At 36.9% G+C, this 20144-nt stretch overlaps 2 protein-coding genes across 2 annotated transcripts; one reads left to right on the forward strand and one right to left on the reverse strand.

Moving 5' to 3' along the window:
• Positions 1–1759: 1759 nt before the first annotated feature.
• LOC137828832 (uncharacterized) lies at positions 1760–2659 on the reverse strand. The gene has a single exon (XM_068635564.1). The coding sequence runs from the start codon at positions 2580–2582 to the stop codon at positions 1971–1973; it is 612 nt and encodes a 203-aa protein (XP_068491665.1). The 5' UTR covers positions 2583–2659; the 3' UTR covers positions 1760–1970.
• Positions 2660–4970: 2311 nt separating this feature from the next.
• On the forward strand, positions 4971–6098 carry LOC137829009 (uncharacterized). The gene has a single exon (XM_068635806.1). It carries the CDS (start codon positions 4971–4973, stop codon positions 6096–6098), a length of 1128 nt encoding a protein of 375 aa, XP_068491907.1.
• Positions 6099–20144: the final 14046 nt, after the last annotated feature.

Below are 20144 nucleotides of genomic sequence, written 5' to 3' on the forward strand. Positions count from 1 at the left end.
TAATGTGTAATCCAATTGAAGAACTCGTGCACCTGCAAGTAACTTTTTGTCTACAAAGTTCTTCCAATTTCCAGTTGCGTAGATTTGTTTTTATTTTGTTTTAAGTACATGAGTGACACCATAGCTTACCTCATCAACCCTTCTCAATAATATAACCAACCAACATAGCACTCTCATTGACTTCACTCCATTTTTTAATGCTCTTTTAAGCATTGGTTATGATAACCACTTTGCAGAATAATGGTATATCACAAGGCAGATGGGCCAATTGCTCATTACACAGTCTCAGCTATGAGCACATCCACTACCGTAAAACATGACATAAAGATATAAAGGGTTTTTGCCTTTGCCCTTTACACCAACATAGAGACTTAAAAACATCAATATCCATGGATTTAACTAGGTAGTAGATCTGTCATAACAAATGCATTGAATATATTGAAACCATGTGGGGAAAACCAGATGGACCCATTTACATTACTTTAGCTCTAAGATTGTCTAAATCAATTATGATGTAGTTGAATCATGTTACTTGGTGCTTCCTCACTTGTCTCTTCTTTTTCCTCCAAAATACGATATTTTTCCCCCCTAAGGGAGGTGACGTAGAGTAATGTACCAGATTAATATGTTTCTACAAATAGTTGAACTCCACTTAATGAATCAATAAACTTAACTTGGAGTAGGTTGGTTTATTAAAAAAGAACCATTTTACTCCATATTCTTATATATGTCCCACACGTGTAATTTTGGGTACTAAATGCACGTTAAAACGTACAAGTACCATTATAATAATCTAAAAACATTTTTCTCACTTTTGGCTGTTGAAAATCTACACGGAAGTGTCACTAAATGCTAAAACCAAACGGAGCATGTGGACTTGAATTGATTGTACTGTGATATGTACAAAACAAATCACTGAAATTTTTATTTTTGTGTCAGCGAAATATAGGTGATGAAAAACACATATAATTCAGAATCCATATATCTTAGAAATCCAAGTCAAATTACCTTCAGGACCTGAAATGAGATCTCTTACCTTATTAGAAATAGGAAAATATATATGCAGGAAGATGAAAGTTCAGTCTTTTTTATATATAGCTTACACTGCAGAACAATAATAGGGTACACTCAATTTGTGAAGTTTCATCCAAGATATCCAAAATTTTAATATATATTCTGGGAATCAGAATGATATAGAGGGAGATATATGATCTGAGGGTGGTCATGAATCATGATTCGTTCACCACTAATTATAACCTTAAAAAAATATTTGAAAAGGTGTACTAATTCTATAGCCACCTCATTAGTAGAGTATGATTTTAGATAGAGTTTATCCCAAGCCTTACATGTTTGTTTAGGGTATACTAAGTATGTAGTTTTGTACAGATAGACTACAGAGCTTACGTAATTGTGTTCATTAGTTTAACAAGTAGCTAGCTGTTATCAGCAGCCACTATAGCCATCTCTGAAAATCTTTGGGAATCACATTCATACATACGATACACTTACAAATACAAAATGTGCACAGAAAATAAAAAAAAGTCAAATCAATAATATGACAGTCTCTTTCCACTGTGGTCCAGTACATTGTTTCCGCATGGGATCATGTAGTTTTCACTCATCATGTGTTTTTATCACATGGAATACAGCAAAGAGCGTATATTGTATTTAGAGATTTAGATGTTTGGTACCAAAAAAAACAAAAACCAAAGTGATAAAAATAAATTAAGAAAAATATCAGTCATGAGTGATCTCAGAATTAACAGAAGGAGACAAGCACTACTACCTATACTTGTATTAACATATTACAATAAGTTGGGTTTTCCAAAGACATACTTGTCTTCACATACCATATTTTAGAAACTAAAAACAAAGATGAAGGTTTAAAAAAATTAAGAAAAGAGGGAAAGAAATACCTCTTTCTGGGTTTTCTTACAACAACATGAACACAATCATCACAATTCACAAGCTTAGAGGGACCTGGGACTAACATGTTCACAGGTGCTTCTTCTTGAGCTTGGAAGGTAGACTAAAGACTCAGAAACAGCACAAGTTCTCTTGCAAGAACCATAAAGGCTAATGAACCCAAAACGATCACTCACACTCCTTGGCACCTTAGCTCCATTCCACAAGTTTCTACTTGTTTCTTCACTATCATCCTTTGAGCATTCCACCAGTGCAGCAAAGAAAGGATCCCTTTGGAAAACACTTTGTATTGAGTTCTTCTTCCTCACCCTTGCTTCTTCCTGACTGAGCTTCTTAGAAGAGTGTGTGGTGGTTGGTGGGGGCAATGGTAATAGTTTCAAGGATGACTCCTGCAGCTTCTTTTTGGAGTTCTGTTTCTTGGGAATTCCAGGCAAGTGTTCCCAAGAAAATGGAACACCTGAGAATCTAAGGGGAGATGAAGGACTAAGAAGAGGATCCTCAGGGAAATAGAATGACTCAAAGGAGGAAGAGGAGGATGAGGAATGAGTCCTGCGAGATGAAGGGTACTTTCCTGTATGGAAGATGTCACATTGTTTTGGAACAACCTTTGTATGCTCACTAACACTTGCTGCTGCTGATGATGAAGAAGAATCCATTGTGTTCCTTTCAGGAAGAGAAAAGATGTCTCACAAAACTTTCTCCCTCTCTCTCCCTCTCATTGCACATTTTATTATATAGGCACACAGGCAGATACATGTACTCTTTAAACAAACAAATACTTTATTTTTTATGCACTTCTAGTTAAACTAATCAAAATCATTTATATACCTATATTTTAAAAACACTATTATATTAATATTGATGACTTTAGTATAAAAAATTATTATTATTCTTTAATCTATTGAATCCCATTAATATAAAAGTTAACATTTTTTTAAATAATTAATGATTAAATATGTATTTCGTTCTTATATTATAATACAAAATTGATTCTCGTACTCATTCAAATATTGAAGTATTTGTAATATATAAATTATTGAAATGAATCTTTTCGTATATAGAATTGGTTCAATTTGAAATTTCTCTTCTTTAACTTATTTAAAATTACAAGTCAAATTAAAATAATAATAAATTTTAAAAAAACTAATAATCTTTAAATAAAATTAACAATCATTTCACATACATGAAAATTCATTTTAATTATTTTCATAATACAAGTATCACCAGAGTTTAAAGTTTAGAACACGAATGAAAATAAATTTTGTGGTGCAATACAAGAACGAAAAACATATTTAACTCAATAATTAAATGAAAATGTAAAACTATTATATATACATATATGAATTAATGGAGGTTGGAGGGGGAAAAAAGTTGTGGTTAGTGGGAGAAGAAGGAAAAAAAGAGAATGATATTATAGAAACAAGAAAGACCCATAGCATTGATGGAGGGGAGAAAATGGAAAAGATGGGGATGATAAAGGCATGTTTTAAATAGGGAGGTTACCATAAAGAGTGGTTAGAAAGCAATCACATGGATGGAGGTGGCTGGATGGGCAAAGATGAGGAATTGCAGGTGCAGTGTGCAGTGCAGGTTTAATGGTTTAATTCAATTCTGTTGTCTGTGTTCATTTAGAAGAGTAGCTCCTCAATTTAATCTCAAAATCTACACATCAAACCATAAATGCACACACCATATGTTTCAACATCTCTACTCTCATTTTATTTACTTCCCTAAAACCTCACCATCTCCCATTCCCTTCACTCCTAAATTTTCACTTTCAACACACTAATTAAACTCTACTTTTTTCTTGCTACACTTCAATTTTTTCTATCAGTAAGTCACAATTGTCTGTCCTCTAATTCCTACTGCTACTCTAAAAAAAACATCATCAGGTACAACTTTTCACCCAGTTGTTCAGACCAAACTATTTTTTTTTATAGAATAAAACCTTTGGTGGACTTTCTACACGTTATATATGTTTATAGTATCATTTTTCCTTATTCGTACATATATGTTTATAGTTCTTAATTACTGGTATGCTTTCTCAAGTTTTATAATAAAAAACTTCTTTTAGTTTCTATCCCATTTATTATTTAGGGATTAGAAGTATAGAAAATAAATGTAGGATTAACCAATATTTTTTGTTGTTATAGAATGAATTCTTGGTTGAAATTATAGAATGAAATTTTAATGATGATCATGTACTGATTATAGTACATTTTCAGTTCCGCCATGTGGCTTATGCTAATTGAATATATTTTGATTTGATTACCTAACTCAAAAGATAGTGGATAACTTCCCCATTTTAATTTTTTGTGGCACAAAATTGGAATTGCTGTTTTCGAATGTGAAGTAAGACAAATGAACAAAATAGGTCAAGATATTTTGTTGTTAAATCTTGACTTTCAATATTTTTTTTATCAAAATAATATGGAAAACAGTAACTTTCATTTATGAGTTTTTCAAAAATTATACTGTAATAAGATTCCAATTTTTAAAATTCTATACACATTTTTAATTGTTTTATAATTATATATATATATATATATGTATCGGTAGGCACCGGACGAACGTGGCCGACCGACCGAAGCCACAATAAATGTGAGGCATGTATGACAGCTAAAAGTGGTTAAGATACACCTTCGAAGAATAAGGAATGCGCGTTTAAAGAAGATATGTTCCCCGGGCATTCCGGAGCACGATTGACAGGACCTATCCACAACCACCCTGAGCCCAAGGAATAGAAAGCCCATTAGGCAATCCTATAAATATGTGCTCAAGCCAGAGAAAGGTACGTTTTCATTCACTGACTAAACCACACTTAGAATCTCACACTTACTTGAGCGTCGGAGTGCCTTCGCAGGTACCCTCCCCGCCCGACCGAAGGAGACACCAAGAAGGAGCGACCGACTGAAGGAGAAGAAGACCGACACGTCAACAACTACACTACATCAACCGACCGTGCCTGGGCCCCATCTCTCCACTCAGGTACAATTGGCGCCCACCGTGGGGCCGAGGCAAATCTTCAACTTTTTGAAGATATAATGGTTGCGACAAGAAACAACAACGACGCTATGGCAGAACAGATGACTATGATTCAAACCCTCCAAGCTCAGATGGAGGAACTGCGACAAAAGGGGATGGAAGACCATCGTCAACATGAAGAAGATAGACGCCGCCAAGAAGAAGAAATCGCCTTATTAAGAGAGCAGAATGCACAACTCCAGCAACAGGTCGATAATCCCGAACGAGAAGGCCAATCCCATATGGCCGACCGAACCGCCTCTCTCATACCTACACCGGCCAATACCAATCCTGCTTCCAGAGCTGAAACAGTCGAAAGAAAGTCAAGTAAAAGGGGTCATCCTTTTACAGACGAAATTATCACCACACCACTTCTTGACAAATGGAGAGGTCTCGCTATTAAACTCTATGACGGCTCGACCGACCCGGACGAGCATTTAAATGTCTACAAGACGCAAATGACTTTGTATACCACAGATAATAATGTGTGGTGTAAAGTATTCCCCACGTCCCTTCCGGGAGAACCTCTTACCTGGTTTACAGAGCTGCCTCCGAACTCCATTGACGACTTTGACATCTTAGCTGTAAAATTCTCCACTCAATATGCCACCAGCCGACCGCATCACATGTCCTCCATGTCTCTCCTAGCGGTACAACAAGAAAAAGGTGAATCTCTCAGAACCTTTCTAGATAGGTTCAACAAAGCATGTATGCACATCCGAGGACTCAAGCAGGAAGTTGCATTGCACCATTTGGTCTCGGCCATCCGGCCGAGCCGTTTTACTGAAAGTCTCATCAAGAAGCCGCCTCAAGACATGGAAGACCTTCGAACTCGAGCAACCAAATTCATGCAAATCGAAGAACACATCGATTACCACCAACGGTTCAAAACCGTCGGATCTAAAGTCCTCAAAGATCAAACCCCGAACAAAGAAAGAGAAGTCGAGACCGAACGAACCGTCCGAATCACTCCAAGATCCGACCGGAGCAGAGGAGGCCGAATCCCCAGGTTTAACAGTTACACCCCCTTAACTGTGCCGAGGGGACGAGCCCTAGATGAAGCACTACAAACAGACTTAATCCTGATATTGAAGCAATATCAAACGCCACCGAATGCAGACACCGCTAAGCATTGTCAATACCATTGAAACTTCGGCCACACGACCGAAGGATGTCAGGCGTTGAAGGACAAAATCGAAGAGCTCATCCAGGCTGGTCATTTGAGACAGTTCGTTAAGAGGACAAGGAATTCAAGATCCCCACCACGGAGTACCGACCGTCCATCTCGTGGTGTCGACCGGTCATACCTAACGATTACAAACGCCGAACCGACCATAACCAGGCTTCGCGGAAAACGCAGTGAAAGCCTCGTTCGGCGTACACGCGCCCGCAGCACAAGTCCCGACCGAAACACCCGCCCTCGCCAACGAGTCCGCGAAGTCATCAACATGATTGCTGGACCCGTTAACTTGGGCGAACCGAACCACGAAGCAAATTATATAGCCGGAGGCTTTGCCGGTGGCGAGTGCTCAAATTCCGCCCGAAAGAAACATCTCCGGGACATCCAGTCCGCTCATGCTACCACAAGGAGGCGTCCACACATACCTCTGATCACCTTCACTGACGATGACTTTTCAGCTATAGATCCAGCCCAGGACGACCCTATGGTAATCACTGTAGAAATTGACAAGTTCGCAATTGCCAAGACCTTGGTCGACCAAGGTAGCTCGTTCGACATATTATACTGGGAAATTTTCAAGAAAATGCGTATCCCAGAATCAGATATTCAACCCTATAACGAACAAATTGTAGGGTTCTCAGGTGAACGGGTCGACACTAAGGGGTATATAGACTTATATACAACCTTTGGTGAGGAAGACGGTCTCCACAAAACAATAAACGTACGATATCTACTGGTTAACGCCCAGACTTCCTACAACATCCTGCTCGGCCGACCGTCCATCAACAGATTAAAAGCCATTGTCTCCACCCCACACTTAGCCATGAAATTCCCTTCGGCCACTAACGACATTGCAACCATCCATGTCGATCAAAAAACCGCTAGAGAATGTTATGTCGCAAGTTTGAAAAGTGAGCCAACTCGACGACTCTACACAACCAATTTGGACGACCGAGTCCCACAAAAACGAGGACGATCTCCCACTCGGCGTTCCGGACGGCACATGTCCCGTCGTCAGATGATAGCCCTTGTTGACCTCGACCCTCGTATGGACGATCCCCGTATGGAAGCAGGAGAAGACTTGCATCCATTCCCGCTTCGCAATGATCGCCACACTACGCACATCGGCACTTCGCTGAAGCCGGACGACCTAATGGCCATTGGAACGACACTCGTTAAAAATGCCGATCTGTTCGCCTGGACGGTCGCGAATATGCCTGGCGTAGACCCACAGGTTATCACTCACCGACTATCACTGTATAAAGAGGCTAGGCCAATAGCTCAAAAGAAAAGACATGTAGGCGAGGAACGACGTCAAGCCGCACGTGACGAAGCGGATAAATTATTACAAGCTGGATTCATTCGGAAAGCCCATTACACCACATGGCTCGCCAACGTGGTTATGGTAAAGAAAACAAACGGAAAATGGCGAATGTGTGTTGATTACACGGACCTTAATAAGGCATGCCCAAAAGACTCTTACCCTCTACCTACCATTGATTGTCTCGTTGATGGAGCGGTCGGACATCACATCCTCAGCTTCCTTGACGCCTACTCAAGTTATAATCAAATCCAAATGCACCCGGCCGACCGAAAGAAGACAGCCTTCATGACTGATTCCAATAACTTCTACTATGAAGTTATGCCCTTCGGACTCAAAAATGTCGGGCCACTTATCAAAGACTAATGGACCATGTATTCCACGACATGATCGGCAGGAATGTTGAAGTCTATGTCGATGACATTGTCGTCAAGTCCGACTCATGCAAACAACACATTGCTGACCTAAAAGAAGTTTTTCAGGCCTTCCGCCAACACCAGACGCGACTCAATCCTGACAAGTGTGCGTTCGGCGTCGAGGGGGGGAAGTTCTTAGGTTTTATGCTAACTCATAGAGGCATCGAAGCTAACCCCGAGAAATGTAAAGCTATCTCCGAAATGAGAAGTCCCAACTCCATTCAGGAAATTCAGAGACTTATCGGCCGACTCACCGCTCTATCCAGATTTGTTCCTAAACTTGCCGAACGAACGAGACCCATCGTCCGACTATTGAAAAAAGCATCCCGCTTTGAATGGTCGACCGAATGCGAAGAAATTTTCCTCCAATTAAAAACTTTTCTATCTTCCCCGCCGGTCATCCAGAAACCGGACGCCCGAGAGCCCATTATAGTCTACCTCGCTGTTTCACACGAAGCCGTCAGTTCAGTCTTAGTGCAAGAAATCAATTTTGAAGAACGACCAGTTTATTTCGTCAGCCGCGCCCTCCATGGCGCCGAAATCCGATACCAAACGATCGAAAAAGTAACTACGGCTCTCGTTATTACCGCCCGACGAATGCGGATGTATTTTCAAAATCATCGTATTATTGTTCGGACAAATTACCCCATAGTAAAGATTCTCACTAAACCAGATTTAGCCGGACGAATGATCGGATGGACGATAGAACTATCCGAATTCCATATTTAGTACCAACCACGAGGGGCCATCAAGTCGCAAGCTCTTGCTGATTTCGCAACCGAACTCACTCCTTCCTCAGCCGAGATTGAACACTCATTGTGGGTCCTATACGTGGACGGCTCCTCCAACGAAAGGTCGTGCGGCACTGGAGTCGTTTTGGAAGGTCCCGACGAGATTGTCATCGAGCAAGCCCTAAAATTCGACTTCAAAACTTCAAACAATCAGGCCGAATATGAAGCCATTTTAGCCGGTCTACGCCTCGCTCAAGAATTGGAAATCACTAAGTTAATTTGTAGAAGTGATTCCAGGCTAGTCATCGGTCAACTTAATGACGAATATGAAGTCCGAGAAAGCTTTTTACAGTGATACTATCACTTAGTCAAAAAGTCGATGAGCACCTTTTCTGAAATTTCTATGCAGCACGTTCGACGCGATCACAATACTCGCGCGGACGCCTTGTCCCGGTTAGCAACCACGAAGTGTAAAGGAATGCATAGGTCGGTCATCCATGTTACGCTTGCATGCCCAAGCATCGACCTACAGGAATGCCTAACGACCGACGCGGAATCTACTTGGATTACCCCAATCAAGCAATATTTACTCGACGGCACATGTAGTCCTCTCGGCGAAAAAACCATGAAGCTGCAGGCCGCCCGTTTTGTCTTAATTGGCAACAACCTTTATCGCCGAGGTTATACCCAACCACTCCTTAAATGTTTGACACAAAACCAAGCTTCCTATGTCGTCCAAGAGTTGCACGAAGGAATTTGTGGAACTCACTCCGGCGCACGGACAATGGCTGCCAAAGTATTCCGGGCCGGATACTACTGGCCGACCGTCCAAGGTGACTGCACCAATTTCGTCCAAAAATGTCTTAAATGCCAAGAGTTTGGCACTTTGTCCCATCAAAAACCTGAGGAACTCCATTTTATGTTATCACCTTGGCCGTTCGTCCAATGGGGTATGGACATCATTGGTCCTTTCGCCCCCGGTAAAGGCCAATGTAAATTCTTACTAGTCGGCATTGATTACTTCACCAAGTGGATCGAAGTCGAGCCTCTGACTGCAATCACCGCCCGCAATGTTCAAAATTTCATATGGAAAAATATCGTTTGCCGCTTCGGGCTTCCACAAATCATCATCACCGATAACGGTCGGCAATTCACCGACCGAACGTTAGCTGAATTTTACGAGAAGCTCCACATCAAACACATCGCTAGTTCAGTCGAACATCCACAAACAAACGGACAAGCAGAAGCTGCAAACAAGGTCATCTTGAACGAACTGAAGAAACGTCTCGGCCCAGCAAAGGGCAACTGGACTGAAGAACTCTTAGAAGTCTTATGGGCATATCGCTGTACTCCTCAGACGACTACACAAGAAACGCCGTACAGCCTAACGTATGGCACTGAAGCTATGATCCCCGTCGAGATTGGAGAACCCTCTCTCCGTCGGCAAACCCTCGATCTTCATCTAAACAAGGAAAGCCTCTCGGTCGGCCTCGATCTCATCAACGAACTCCGGGACAAGTGTAGAATTAGAGAAGAAGCATGCAAAATTCGGGCGGCCAGACGATACAACTCCAAAGTCAAACCAAGATTGTTCCACAAAGGCGACTTAGTATGGCGAATGCGGAGCAGCGCTCGGAAGGAAGGAGGCAAGTTCTCTAGCAATTGGGAAGGACCTTTTCGCATAGCAGATACGGTAGCCGGTGGAGCCTATTACTTAGAACATTTATCTGGGAAGGACATACCGAGAACGTGGAATGCCACGCATCTCAAATTTTATTACAGTTGAACTTAATAAAAAGTGTACTCTTTCCTCGCTCGGTCGGTTTTTCCCTAAGGAGGGTTTACGACCGAGAAGGTTTTAACGAGGCACTATAAATTAAAATCAGTCTCCTACTCCTTTTATTACTCCCAATTTATGCCACGTTCGGCATCCGAATAAACATTACTTTAACGTAATCAGGGTTATTTATGCCTCGTTCGGCATCCAAATTAACTTATTACTTTAAAGTAATAAGGATTATTTATGCCTCGTTCGGCATCTGAATTAAACCTAATCAGGGTTATTTATGCCTCGTCCGGCATCCGAATAAACATTATTTTAACGTAATCAGGGTTATTTATGCCTCGTTTGGCATCCAAATTAACTTATTACTTTAAAGTAATAAGGATTATTTATGCCTCGTTCAGCATCTGAATTAAACCTAATCAGGGTTATTTATGCCTCGTTCGGCATCCAAATTAACTTATTACTGTAAAGTAATAAGGATTATTTATGCCTCGTTCGGCATCCGCATTAACATTACTTTAACGTAGTCAGGATTCTTTATGCCTCGAATTATCTTATTACTTTAAATTATTTATGCCTCGTTCGGCATCCGCATTAACATTACTTTAACGTAGTCAGGATTCTTTATGCCTCGTTCGGCATCCGAATTATCTTATTACTTTAAGTTATTTATGCCTCGTTCGGCATACGCATTAACATTACTTTAACGTAGTCAAGCTTATTTACGCCTCGTTCGGCATCAGAATTCACTTATTTTGCAATTACTTATGCCTCGTTCGACATCAGGATTAACTCGCATTGTTGCTAACGAAATCAACTACGCCTAGGCCGGCATCCAACTTAATAAAATCTACTTACAACAAGGTTCAAAAATATCAATCCGGCCAATCAGCAAATCCAAAATAAAACTATTGTACGATGCCCACATGCCGGGTCCAGCAATTATCTATGGCATATTCATTAATTCTTCGAACGAGGCGTCCGGTTGTGGTCCCGGAGTCTCCGCCTCAGCCTCCTCATTGATGTCGCCAGGATTGGTCGGCACAAGTTTTCCTTCGACCACCACTTTCTCAATGTCATAGCGGTCGTCCTCCAGTGGCGTACCGTGCAGACAAGCTACTTGTTGGATGCCCAACCGGAAGTATTCTTCGCTAATGCGAAGCATGAAGTCGTGACACTTAGCCACTTCCGCTTTTAAAGCCTCCTCCCGGTCGGCTCCTCCTTTCAGTTGCGCCTCAAGGCTCTTCGTGAGTTCCTCTTGCGCTTTTAAGGCCGTCTGCTTCTCTTCCAACTGGACCTTTAACTTCTCGGCCTTCTCGGTCGACATCTTCGTGGCTTGAGTAGCCTCGGTCACATCTTTCTTTAGCCGAGGTATGGTAACGGTCGTCACTCTCTCGAGCTCTTCGACCACCGTCCGGCTTGCCATAAGCGCCCGACTTTGTAACTCCAATGTTTCCACCATCAGTTTAGTTGTAGGGATGGTGGCAAAAATTTCATTCTCTTCGGCGGTCAGCTCCGCCTGCAGGTGGGCAGCTATATCCATGCCGACCGCCAACAGCGTTGGCTCAGAGGTTGTTCGGGATGGCCCAGCTCGGCCGTCCTGATTTCCCTTAGGAGGCCGACCCCTTTTCTTAGCAGCAATCGAGGCCCCCGCCGCAAGAATCGTTGTAGACGGAACTGCCGCCAACACCCCGGCCGTGTCGACAGAAGCTGACTGAGCATCCCTACTCTGGCGCAGCTTGTTCATATACTCATGCAAGGAAGCGTCCGCCCTACTCATGATTTCTGCAAAACACACAGGAATTAAACACTATTAATGGAGTTATTCAACCAAACCAAATTTACAATCACATACCAATAAAATCCGCCCAGGGATCGGACGACGCATATAACGAAATTATCTCCCTCGTAGGTAACTTGTGAGGGAGTTGGTCAAACACCACCATAACAGCCTTATCCAAAGCCGACAGGGCCGTACGGGAACTCGTGTTAAGCACAGTCCGATTCTGGGTCCAATGGAATGGAAACTTGGTAACATCATTATTATAAAAATACTCTCGTCCTTCCGGCTCCACAAATATCTTGAAATATTGCTCCTTGAAGTTCTTGTAGGACGTGGTGAAAGCCGCAAAACGTACACACCCCGGACGGCTGGTCAACGACACCCAACTTACCGGGTTGAACGAATGTGTGTTATAATAAAATAAAAACACTTCCGCTCTGGGCGTCAAGTCAAAAAGTTGACACACCATTCGGAAGGCCTGCATGCACGCCCATGAGTTCGGATGAAGTTGGGTTGGAGCTAGATTCAGAAACCGTAGCACATCCATCGTGAACTCATCAAACGGCAACGTCACTTTCAAATCAACGAATAACGTACTATAAACATAAAAGAAATCTACCGGAGCGTTCTCCCTTCCATGACAGACACGGTCGGTATACCCACATATTTCGACAATAAGAATATCTGAAGGTAAACCCGACCGCACGACAGGGGCCCTAGCTATCACTTTATCCAAGTCGTCCGGTGTCTTGAAAATAGTGGGTATATTCCTAACGCTACTATCTACCCACTCATAACTCGGACCCACGGACCCACTCGTACTTTCGCCACTTCCGGACGATGACTCCCCACTCTCACTCGACTCCCTACTAGCTCTATTTGAAGAAAGTTGAGACATAACTAACCTTTCGTTCACAAATATACAGCTCGGTCGGCAACTATGTTTCGTACAACGCAACAACTCGCAAAGTGGACTCGGCAATCGGAGCAACTCGGATGCCGAACTCAAGGAAACGTGGTCCTCCTACAACTGGGGCTGCTATTTATAGCATTTGCCTCTCACCCCCATCCGTTAGATCCCCTCTCATCCTACGACCCATATCAGCCGGAATTCGAAACGTCACTTAATCCACACCGCCGGATTCATCTCCGCCGTCTTCGACCAAAAGCAAACGTCCCATCACACCGTTACATTTAATGCCTGACACCTCGAAAAAACAATCATTACGACTCTTCGGCATTTATTCACCTCGAGCCTGGGGGCAAGTGTATCGGTAGGCACCGGACGAACGTGGCCGACCGACCGAAGCCACAATAAATGTGAGGCATGTATGACAGCTAAAAGTGGTTAAGATACACCTCCGAAGAATAAGGAATGCGCGTTTAAAGAAGATATGTTCCCCGGACATTCCGGAGCACGATTGACAGGACCTATCCACAACCTCCCTGAGCCCAAGGAATAGAAAGCCCATTAGGCAATCCTATAAATATGTGCTCAAGCCAGAGAAAGGTACGTTTTCATTCACTGACTAAACCACACTTAGAATCTCACACTTACTTGAGCGTCGGAGTGCCTTCGCAGGTACCCTCCCCCGCCCGACCGAAGGAGACACCAAGAAGGAGCGACCGACTGAAAGAGAAGAAGACCGACACGTCAGCAACTACACTACATCAACCGACCGTGCCTGGGCCCCATCTTTTCACTCAGGTATAATATATATATATATATATATATATATATATATATAATCTAAATTAAGAAAGATAAACCGAGAGAAGAGTAGGTAAGTGACGTGAAAATCTAAAAAAGAGATGAAAACGATTAGTGTGTATAGTTTTCTTTTTAACAAAAGTTTGTCCATATATAAAAATGAGTCCCAGGCCTTTTCTTCTATGTATGGGTTTTATAACCTTTGATTAATTCACAATAATCACACATTTTACAAGATTATAAAATATTTTTGTGTGTGAGAATTGAACTTCATTTTGGTGTAAGAATGAAAATAAAAAATATTAGTTATTAAATCTTGTTATAAATAGTAAAAAAACATAATTTTATTAAAAATTGTAATTTTGTAAGTGATGTAATATTAATTTTTGTTTGTAAAAATGATTGATATTCATTACAAACAATATTCATTACTGCAATGATATATTTAGAGTTTATTTTTTTTTATTCAACCTTGTACACAAAAGTAATTATATTTTCCATCTTCACCCTTTATTAGAGGTTATAAATATGGTTAGATAATCAACTCCATCTTCAATCTACTAGGAGAAGTTGTTAGAGAAGACTTAAACTTAGGTAGATAATTAGTTAACATTTTAAAAATTATTTATTAATAATAGAATTACTTTAAATACTAATAATTATTTTAATTTTTAAAATAAATATTTAATTTATTTAATATAGTAATTAATTATTTTTTGTCTATAAAATTAATTTTTATTTAATAATTTTCATACAGTGATAACTAATAACACATGAATATAAAATGGATACAATAACTAATTAAAATCCAAACACATACAAATCAAATTGAGCTTGATATCTAGAAATTATTAAAAACTCATAATATTTTAGATTAGACAATTTACAAAGAAGTCCCATGTAATTAAATAATACAATAGAAAATAAAAGTGCTAAGTGATGAGAATTTTTGGATTTTAGAGAGAAAGATTGAAGTACCCACAAGCCAATGAGTTAATATGTTGTATCGGATCCCATTAGAATCTATTGTATATGAGAAGATGCAAAAACATGTCATTAACAAATAACACAATAAATAACAAAACACATTACAATAACACAATCAGTGTCAAACACATGACAAGAACAAAGGCAATACAAATCACATGACAAGAACAAAACAAATAGACTCATAATTTGAAATCTCATTTGCAAAACAACTTGCAAAATATCTAAACACTCCATGTTTGAAATTAATTCCATGTGTGGAACTATTCTAGTGTTCAATCTCAAATTCATATCATACATTTTCAAACACAAACTTCACAATAAAACAAATTCAATAACTTTGTGTAATTATTTTTAAAGTTTTAACCTAAATCACATTAGTGGGTACTAGAGGCAAAGTTGAAGTTCTCAATAATTCAATACATTTATAAGATGACATGCACCGATTCTGAATGAGCTCTTTTGGACTCCCAACCACAAAACCCACAGAATCACAACAATTTTAAATATTAAAATTAAAATATGTTATGCTTTATATTTATGATTTTATATTTGGTTTGAGAGCTTGTGAATAAACTCTCGTGCCAATAGTCATTCTTGGATTAAACCATTGACAATATAGCAAAGGGAAATCTTCTTACTCATTCCTAAATATTCCAATTCACAAATATGTTTGACGACACTAAAGAAGTTGTCTTCTCCTCCTTTGATAACAAGGTTTACATGCACTCCACAATTTGTAGTTTTTTTTACCATCACTCCACATCTTTGTATGGAACTTATACTTATTAACAAAGTACATGCTCCATGATGTTGCACATGAATTAGGTCGTCAAACTAATGCTTTCATGTTTGGATCAATCATTTCATTCCTCTCATCATTAACTTGTGTATTAGTCATATGAATCAGGTTCAATAATTTGATTGTATTAACAAAATATAAACACTGTGGATCTTGACACTTGCATATCATTTAAACCATTATGGAAAAGACTCATGTGAAACTTGTTTGTTGTTAATGTTGTTAACTTGTAAGACCAATCTTCAAAAAAATACGTAATCAATTATACTACTATAACATTTAGTGTTATATGTAACACAATGAAAACCAAGTTGTTGAATAACTTACTCAAGTATTTGTTTAACCTCATTCCAATTGATTAGGATATGTATATGAGCATAACAAAATTCATTATAATGTAACCAATACTCTTTGTGTGATTCATTAGGTTGTTTAGATTTATTCAAGATTGAAATTGTTGGGTGGTCATTTGAATTGATGGCTCGATGATCATTTCTCAAACTTGTACTTGACAACAAGGTTATAGTTTTGAAGTAATAAGGAAAAAAATATATGTAAAAATAGGGAAAAACAGAATAAGAGATGATTGAATTATATTTTTATCAAATTTAAAAGCTTTTCACAATAACTCTCCTTCCTAAGTTAGTACAAACAATAATTACTTATAATGTAGATAGATTAGGAAATAGAGAAATACACAATAATTTAGATTAGGTTTCATTACGGAGACTAAGGCTTTTTTTTATCAGCAAATAACAATGAAATAAAATGGGACCACTTCAAGGGTGGTCCAACCCTTATACAGTAAAATGATATTCACAAAGTACCTTTCCAACTACATATCGGGAGACTAAGGCTACAAAATACGTTTCAAGTATTCTTTGGGTTTGTGGCCACTCTTGGCTCCAAACCACTATTGGCTTAATCAAGTACTTTTGAGACACATAGCCACATAGTGTGTGTGTAGTATGACAATATGACATATGCATATCTCTAAGTCTAAAAGCATGAGTCTTTTATAAGTAGAGTAAAGTGTTTGTATGTATTGGTCAATAAATTTTTAATATGAGGAATATTGAGTATGAATTATTTATAGACACTGGACTGATTTCATATAATGAAATGTATGACAGTCATAAATTATATGATTGTAATTTAAAGTTATAGTTATATTAGAAGTTTTAAAAATTGTTAACTTACCATATTATTTGTGGTGATCGTGTATTACACCAGAGTCGATGAAGTTGTGGGTGATAAAGTTTCACTATAAACTAATAAAATATTTTATTTTGTTTTAATATTTTATTTTTAAAATATGTAAATGTTAAAATTCCTATAAATAGGAATATATATTTTAAAATATTGTATGATTAATACATATAAACATAAATATTTAATTAGATATTGAATACATGATATAGTCTTTAAATAATATAAATAGAGATGTTATATAACACCTGACAGATGAAATTTAGATACTAAAAAAATAATTCATGAAATTAAAGTTTTATTAAAGTGTTTGATTTTATTTAGTAAATTAGTTATTATTATTATTATTATTATTGGTGTAGTGTATTTTTATTATACTACTAAGCCATTTTAAATACCTTTACATATGCAAAGGATTTAAAATGAGTACTTCACATGTTTCAATTACTTATATTTTAGTTATCAGTTATTAACTACGTTAATACGTCATCATGTAACTTTTTGTGCTATACATTCTCTCTTCCTAATAATATTAAAATATTTATGCGTATATTATTTATATGTATCAAATTTTAAATATTTTTCAGTTTTAATCTTAATAAAAACAAACCTTATTCAAGAAGTTTCAAATTTCTTAAACTTTGAATAGTTCTGAAATGTACCAATTTATTCACACATGCATGGTTTACAAAGTAAACATATAACAAAAGTGGAATAAAGAGAGGAACCAAACACATTTACGAACTTCTATATCACTTTACATAATCAAAACGTGATCACCAACTCATAAAAAGAGTTCAAATCCATCAAACTCTCAACTAACTCAAACCCTAACCCCTCCATTGTTACTTTTAAGAGAAAAATAAAAGGAGAGAACTTATTCAAAAATACTATTTTATCCTTTTTTTTAAATGAAAAAAACTGTTTTATTCTCTTTAAAATTATTTTTTGAAAACTTTCCAGAACATACTTTCCAGAGTCTAACAAATATATTTTTGAAAAACGTTTTTCAGAATTGAAGAATAAATTTTCCAAAATACATATAATGTTTTGGAATGTATTTTCTAGAATAATTTTTCTGAATTTTTGTTCCAGAATTTTTTTTAAGAAATAAGGATGAATTATATGGGATATTTAATCATTTCACTTATTTGATGGGGGTGCAATAAGAACTTTGATGGGGTGCAGGAAAACTTTGATGAGATGCACGAACAAACACCCAAACTATATTTCTAAACAACCCAAAATGTAAAGGCCCAAACTCCCCCTTCCTCAATTTACTTCAAAACTTTTCTATTCTCACTCTTTTTTAAAATACTACTATATCATTCCTTATATATAAAAAAATATCCCATAAAATTTAAATTAAAAATTAAACCTAAAATACTTTCAATTAAATCTTTTTAGACTAAGTCACACGTTTATATATAAGACACAAAACTCATACACTTTATAATTTATTATTTTTCAAAAGATTTATATATTAACATACTTCTTATGTTTTTAAAGTCAATAAAAAAGAGTTGTGGGCTCTGATAAAAAATTGAGATATGAATTTGGATTTTCTTTGAACTTTCTACACACATCTCAGGCTGTTTCTTCATGCACCTCCATATATTCTTTTCTCCCCTATATGATATTTCGGATTACGTAATCCGAAAGTATTTTTTCAAATTCGTAATTAGCTTCCGGATTACATAATCCGAAAGTCTTTTTTCAGATGCATGATTAGTTTTGAGATTATGTAATCCAAAAGTCTTTTTTCAAATGCGTGTCTGCATTACATAATCCGGAAGCTACTCTATGGATGACACAAGAAGGATAAAAAAGTATTTTTCCATTATCTATGGGGTGAGACACGAACCTATGGATGTGCAGAAACAAACAGTCCACGTCTCAATTAAAATTTCTTAGTTTTGAAACTAAGAAATTGTTTAAAAAAGATTTTGTCCTATGTGTGCAATTTTGAAACTCTCTTATTTTTACTTAGTTTTAAAAAAGTTTTAGTTAGACCAATATATTGATAATAATTTTTTTAAAACTTTTCTTAATTCTCATAACATAGGAAAAAATATTTTTAAACTAGCAACTACTTATTAAAATTTATTTTACATATAATTTTATAATAGTTCTTATAAAATAAAAAATATTAAATTCCTTATATTTCATAATGTATCACAAATTCTTAATTTAGTCAAAGTTTGTTGAATTGGTTTTTATACTATAAATGTTATTTACTTTACTTTTCTTTATTTGATGTAATTGATTTTCCTTTCATTATTAATTTTAACACGGTTAACGCATTTCTATTTTGATCCATATACATATAAACATTTAACACGGTTAATTTTGATTTTTTTTTAAATTTTGATGAACGATTTATGAAAGCAGATACTAGTTGAAGTGAAATTTGTAATTTCAAATTTACTTATTTCAATTGTTTAAAAATATATTGTAACAAAAAAATATCTTCTTTTTTTCAAATGTTATAACTATCTTTTTTAGAGTGAGAATAGTTGTAATTCAACAATTACATATAATTTTTTAGGATAATTTTCATATAAATTTTAAATTTTAAATATGATTATAAATATGTTCTCCAAGTTTGGAATATTTAGGATTAAATTAGTAATTTATAATTTAGCATACTTAATTATTTAAAATATTATAAATATTTTATTTAAATTTTACATTAAAAAAAATAATTGAAAACAGTTGGGTTATTAAATTCATATTTACTAATACATTCATTTAAAATTTTCATAAATATTTTTATTAAAAAAAATATTTTTCAAAACTATTATAAATATCTTCATGAAAAGGAGATTATTTGCATCTAAAAAAAGTAAAATCATACTCGTAAGGATTTCAGTTTTTTATATGATTAATTGTATGTAATATTTATTATAATAAATATTATTTATAGTGTAAGATTGGAGTTGAAATAAAGTCTGAACTTATCAAAGTAATAAATGAGCGTCACTATAAAAATTTGAAAAAAGATAAATTTCTTTCTTCAATTTAAGTTATAAGTGTAACTCTTATTTGTCAAAAACTGTATTTTTTCTTCTTCTTCTTCCTTTCTTTTTTTTTCATTTACTCAAGAACAAAATCTAAAGTTCTTATATACTTTCTAAGGTGATTTTCAAGAGTACAACCTAATTAAGATATAAAATAGAGTAAGGTTAAGTTGTCATAACTTGCATATGCCTTCCATTATTAAATTCTAAATTTTAGTCAATGAAAGATATTTGGTGATGTCTTCCAT

The sequence above is a fragment of the Phaseolus vulgaris genome, chromosome 7 (genome assembly GCF_000499845.2).
Source record: "Phaseolus vulgaris cultivar G19833 chromosome 7, P. vulgaris v2.0, whole genome shotgun sequence".
Lineage (NCBI taxonomy): Eukaryota > Viridiplantae > Streptophyta > Magnoliopsida > Fabales > Fabaceae > Phaseolus > Phaseolus vulgaris.

What these genes read in the sequence shown, in the direction of transcription:
- LOC137828832 (XM_068635564.1), bottom strand. Translation starts at nt 2,582, where the DNA reads ATGGATTCTTCTTCATCATCAGCAGCAGCAAGTGTTAGTGAGCATACA.
- LOC137829009 (XM_068635806.1), top strand. Translation starts at nt 4,971, where the DNA reads ATGGTTGCGACAAGAAACAACAACGACGCTATGGCAGAACAGATGACT.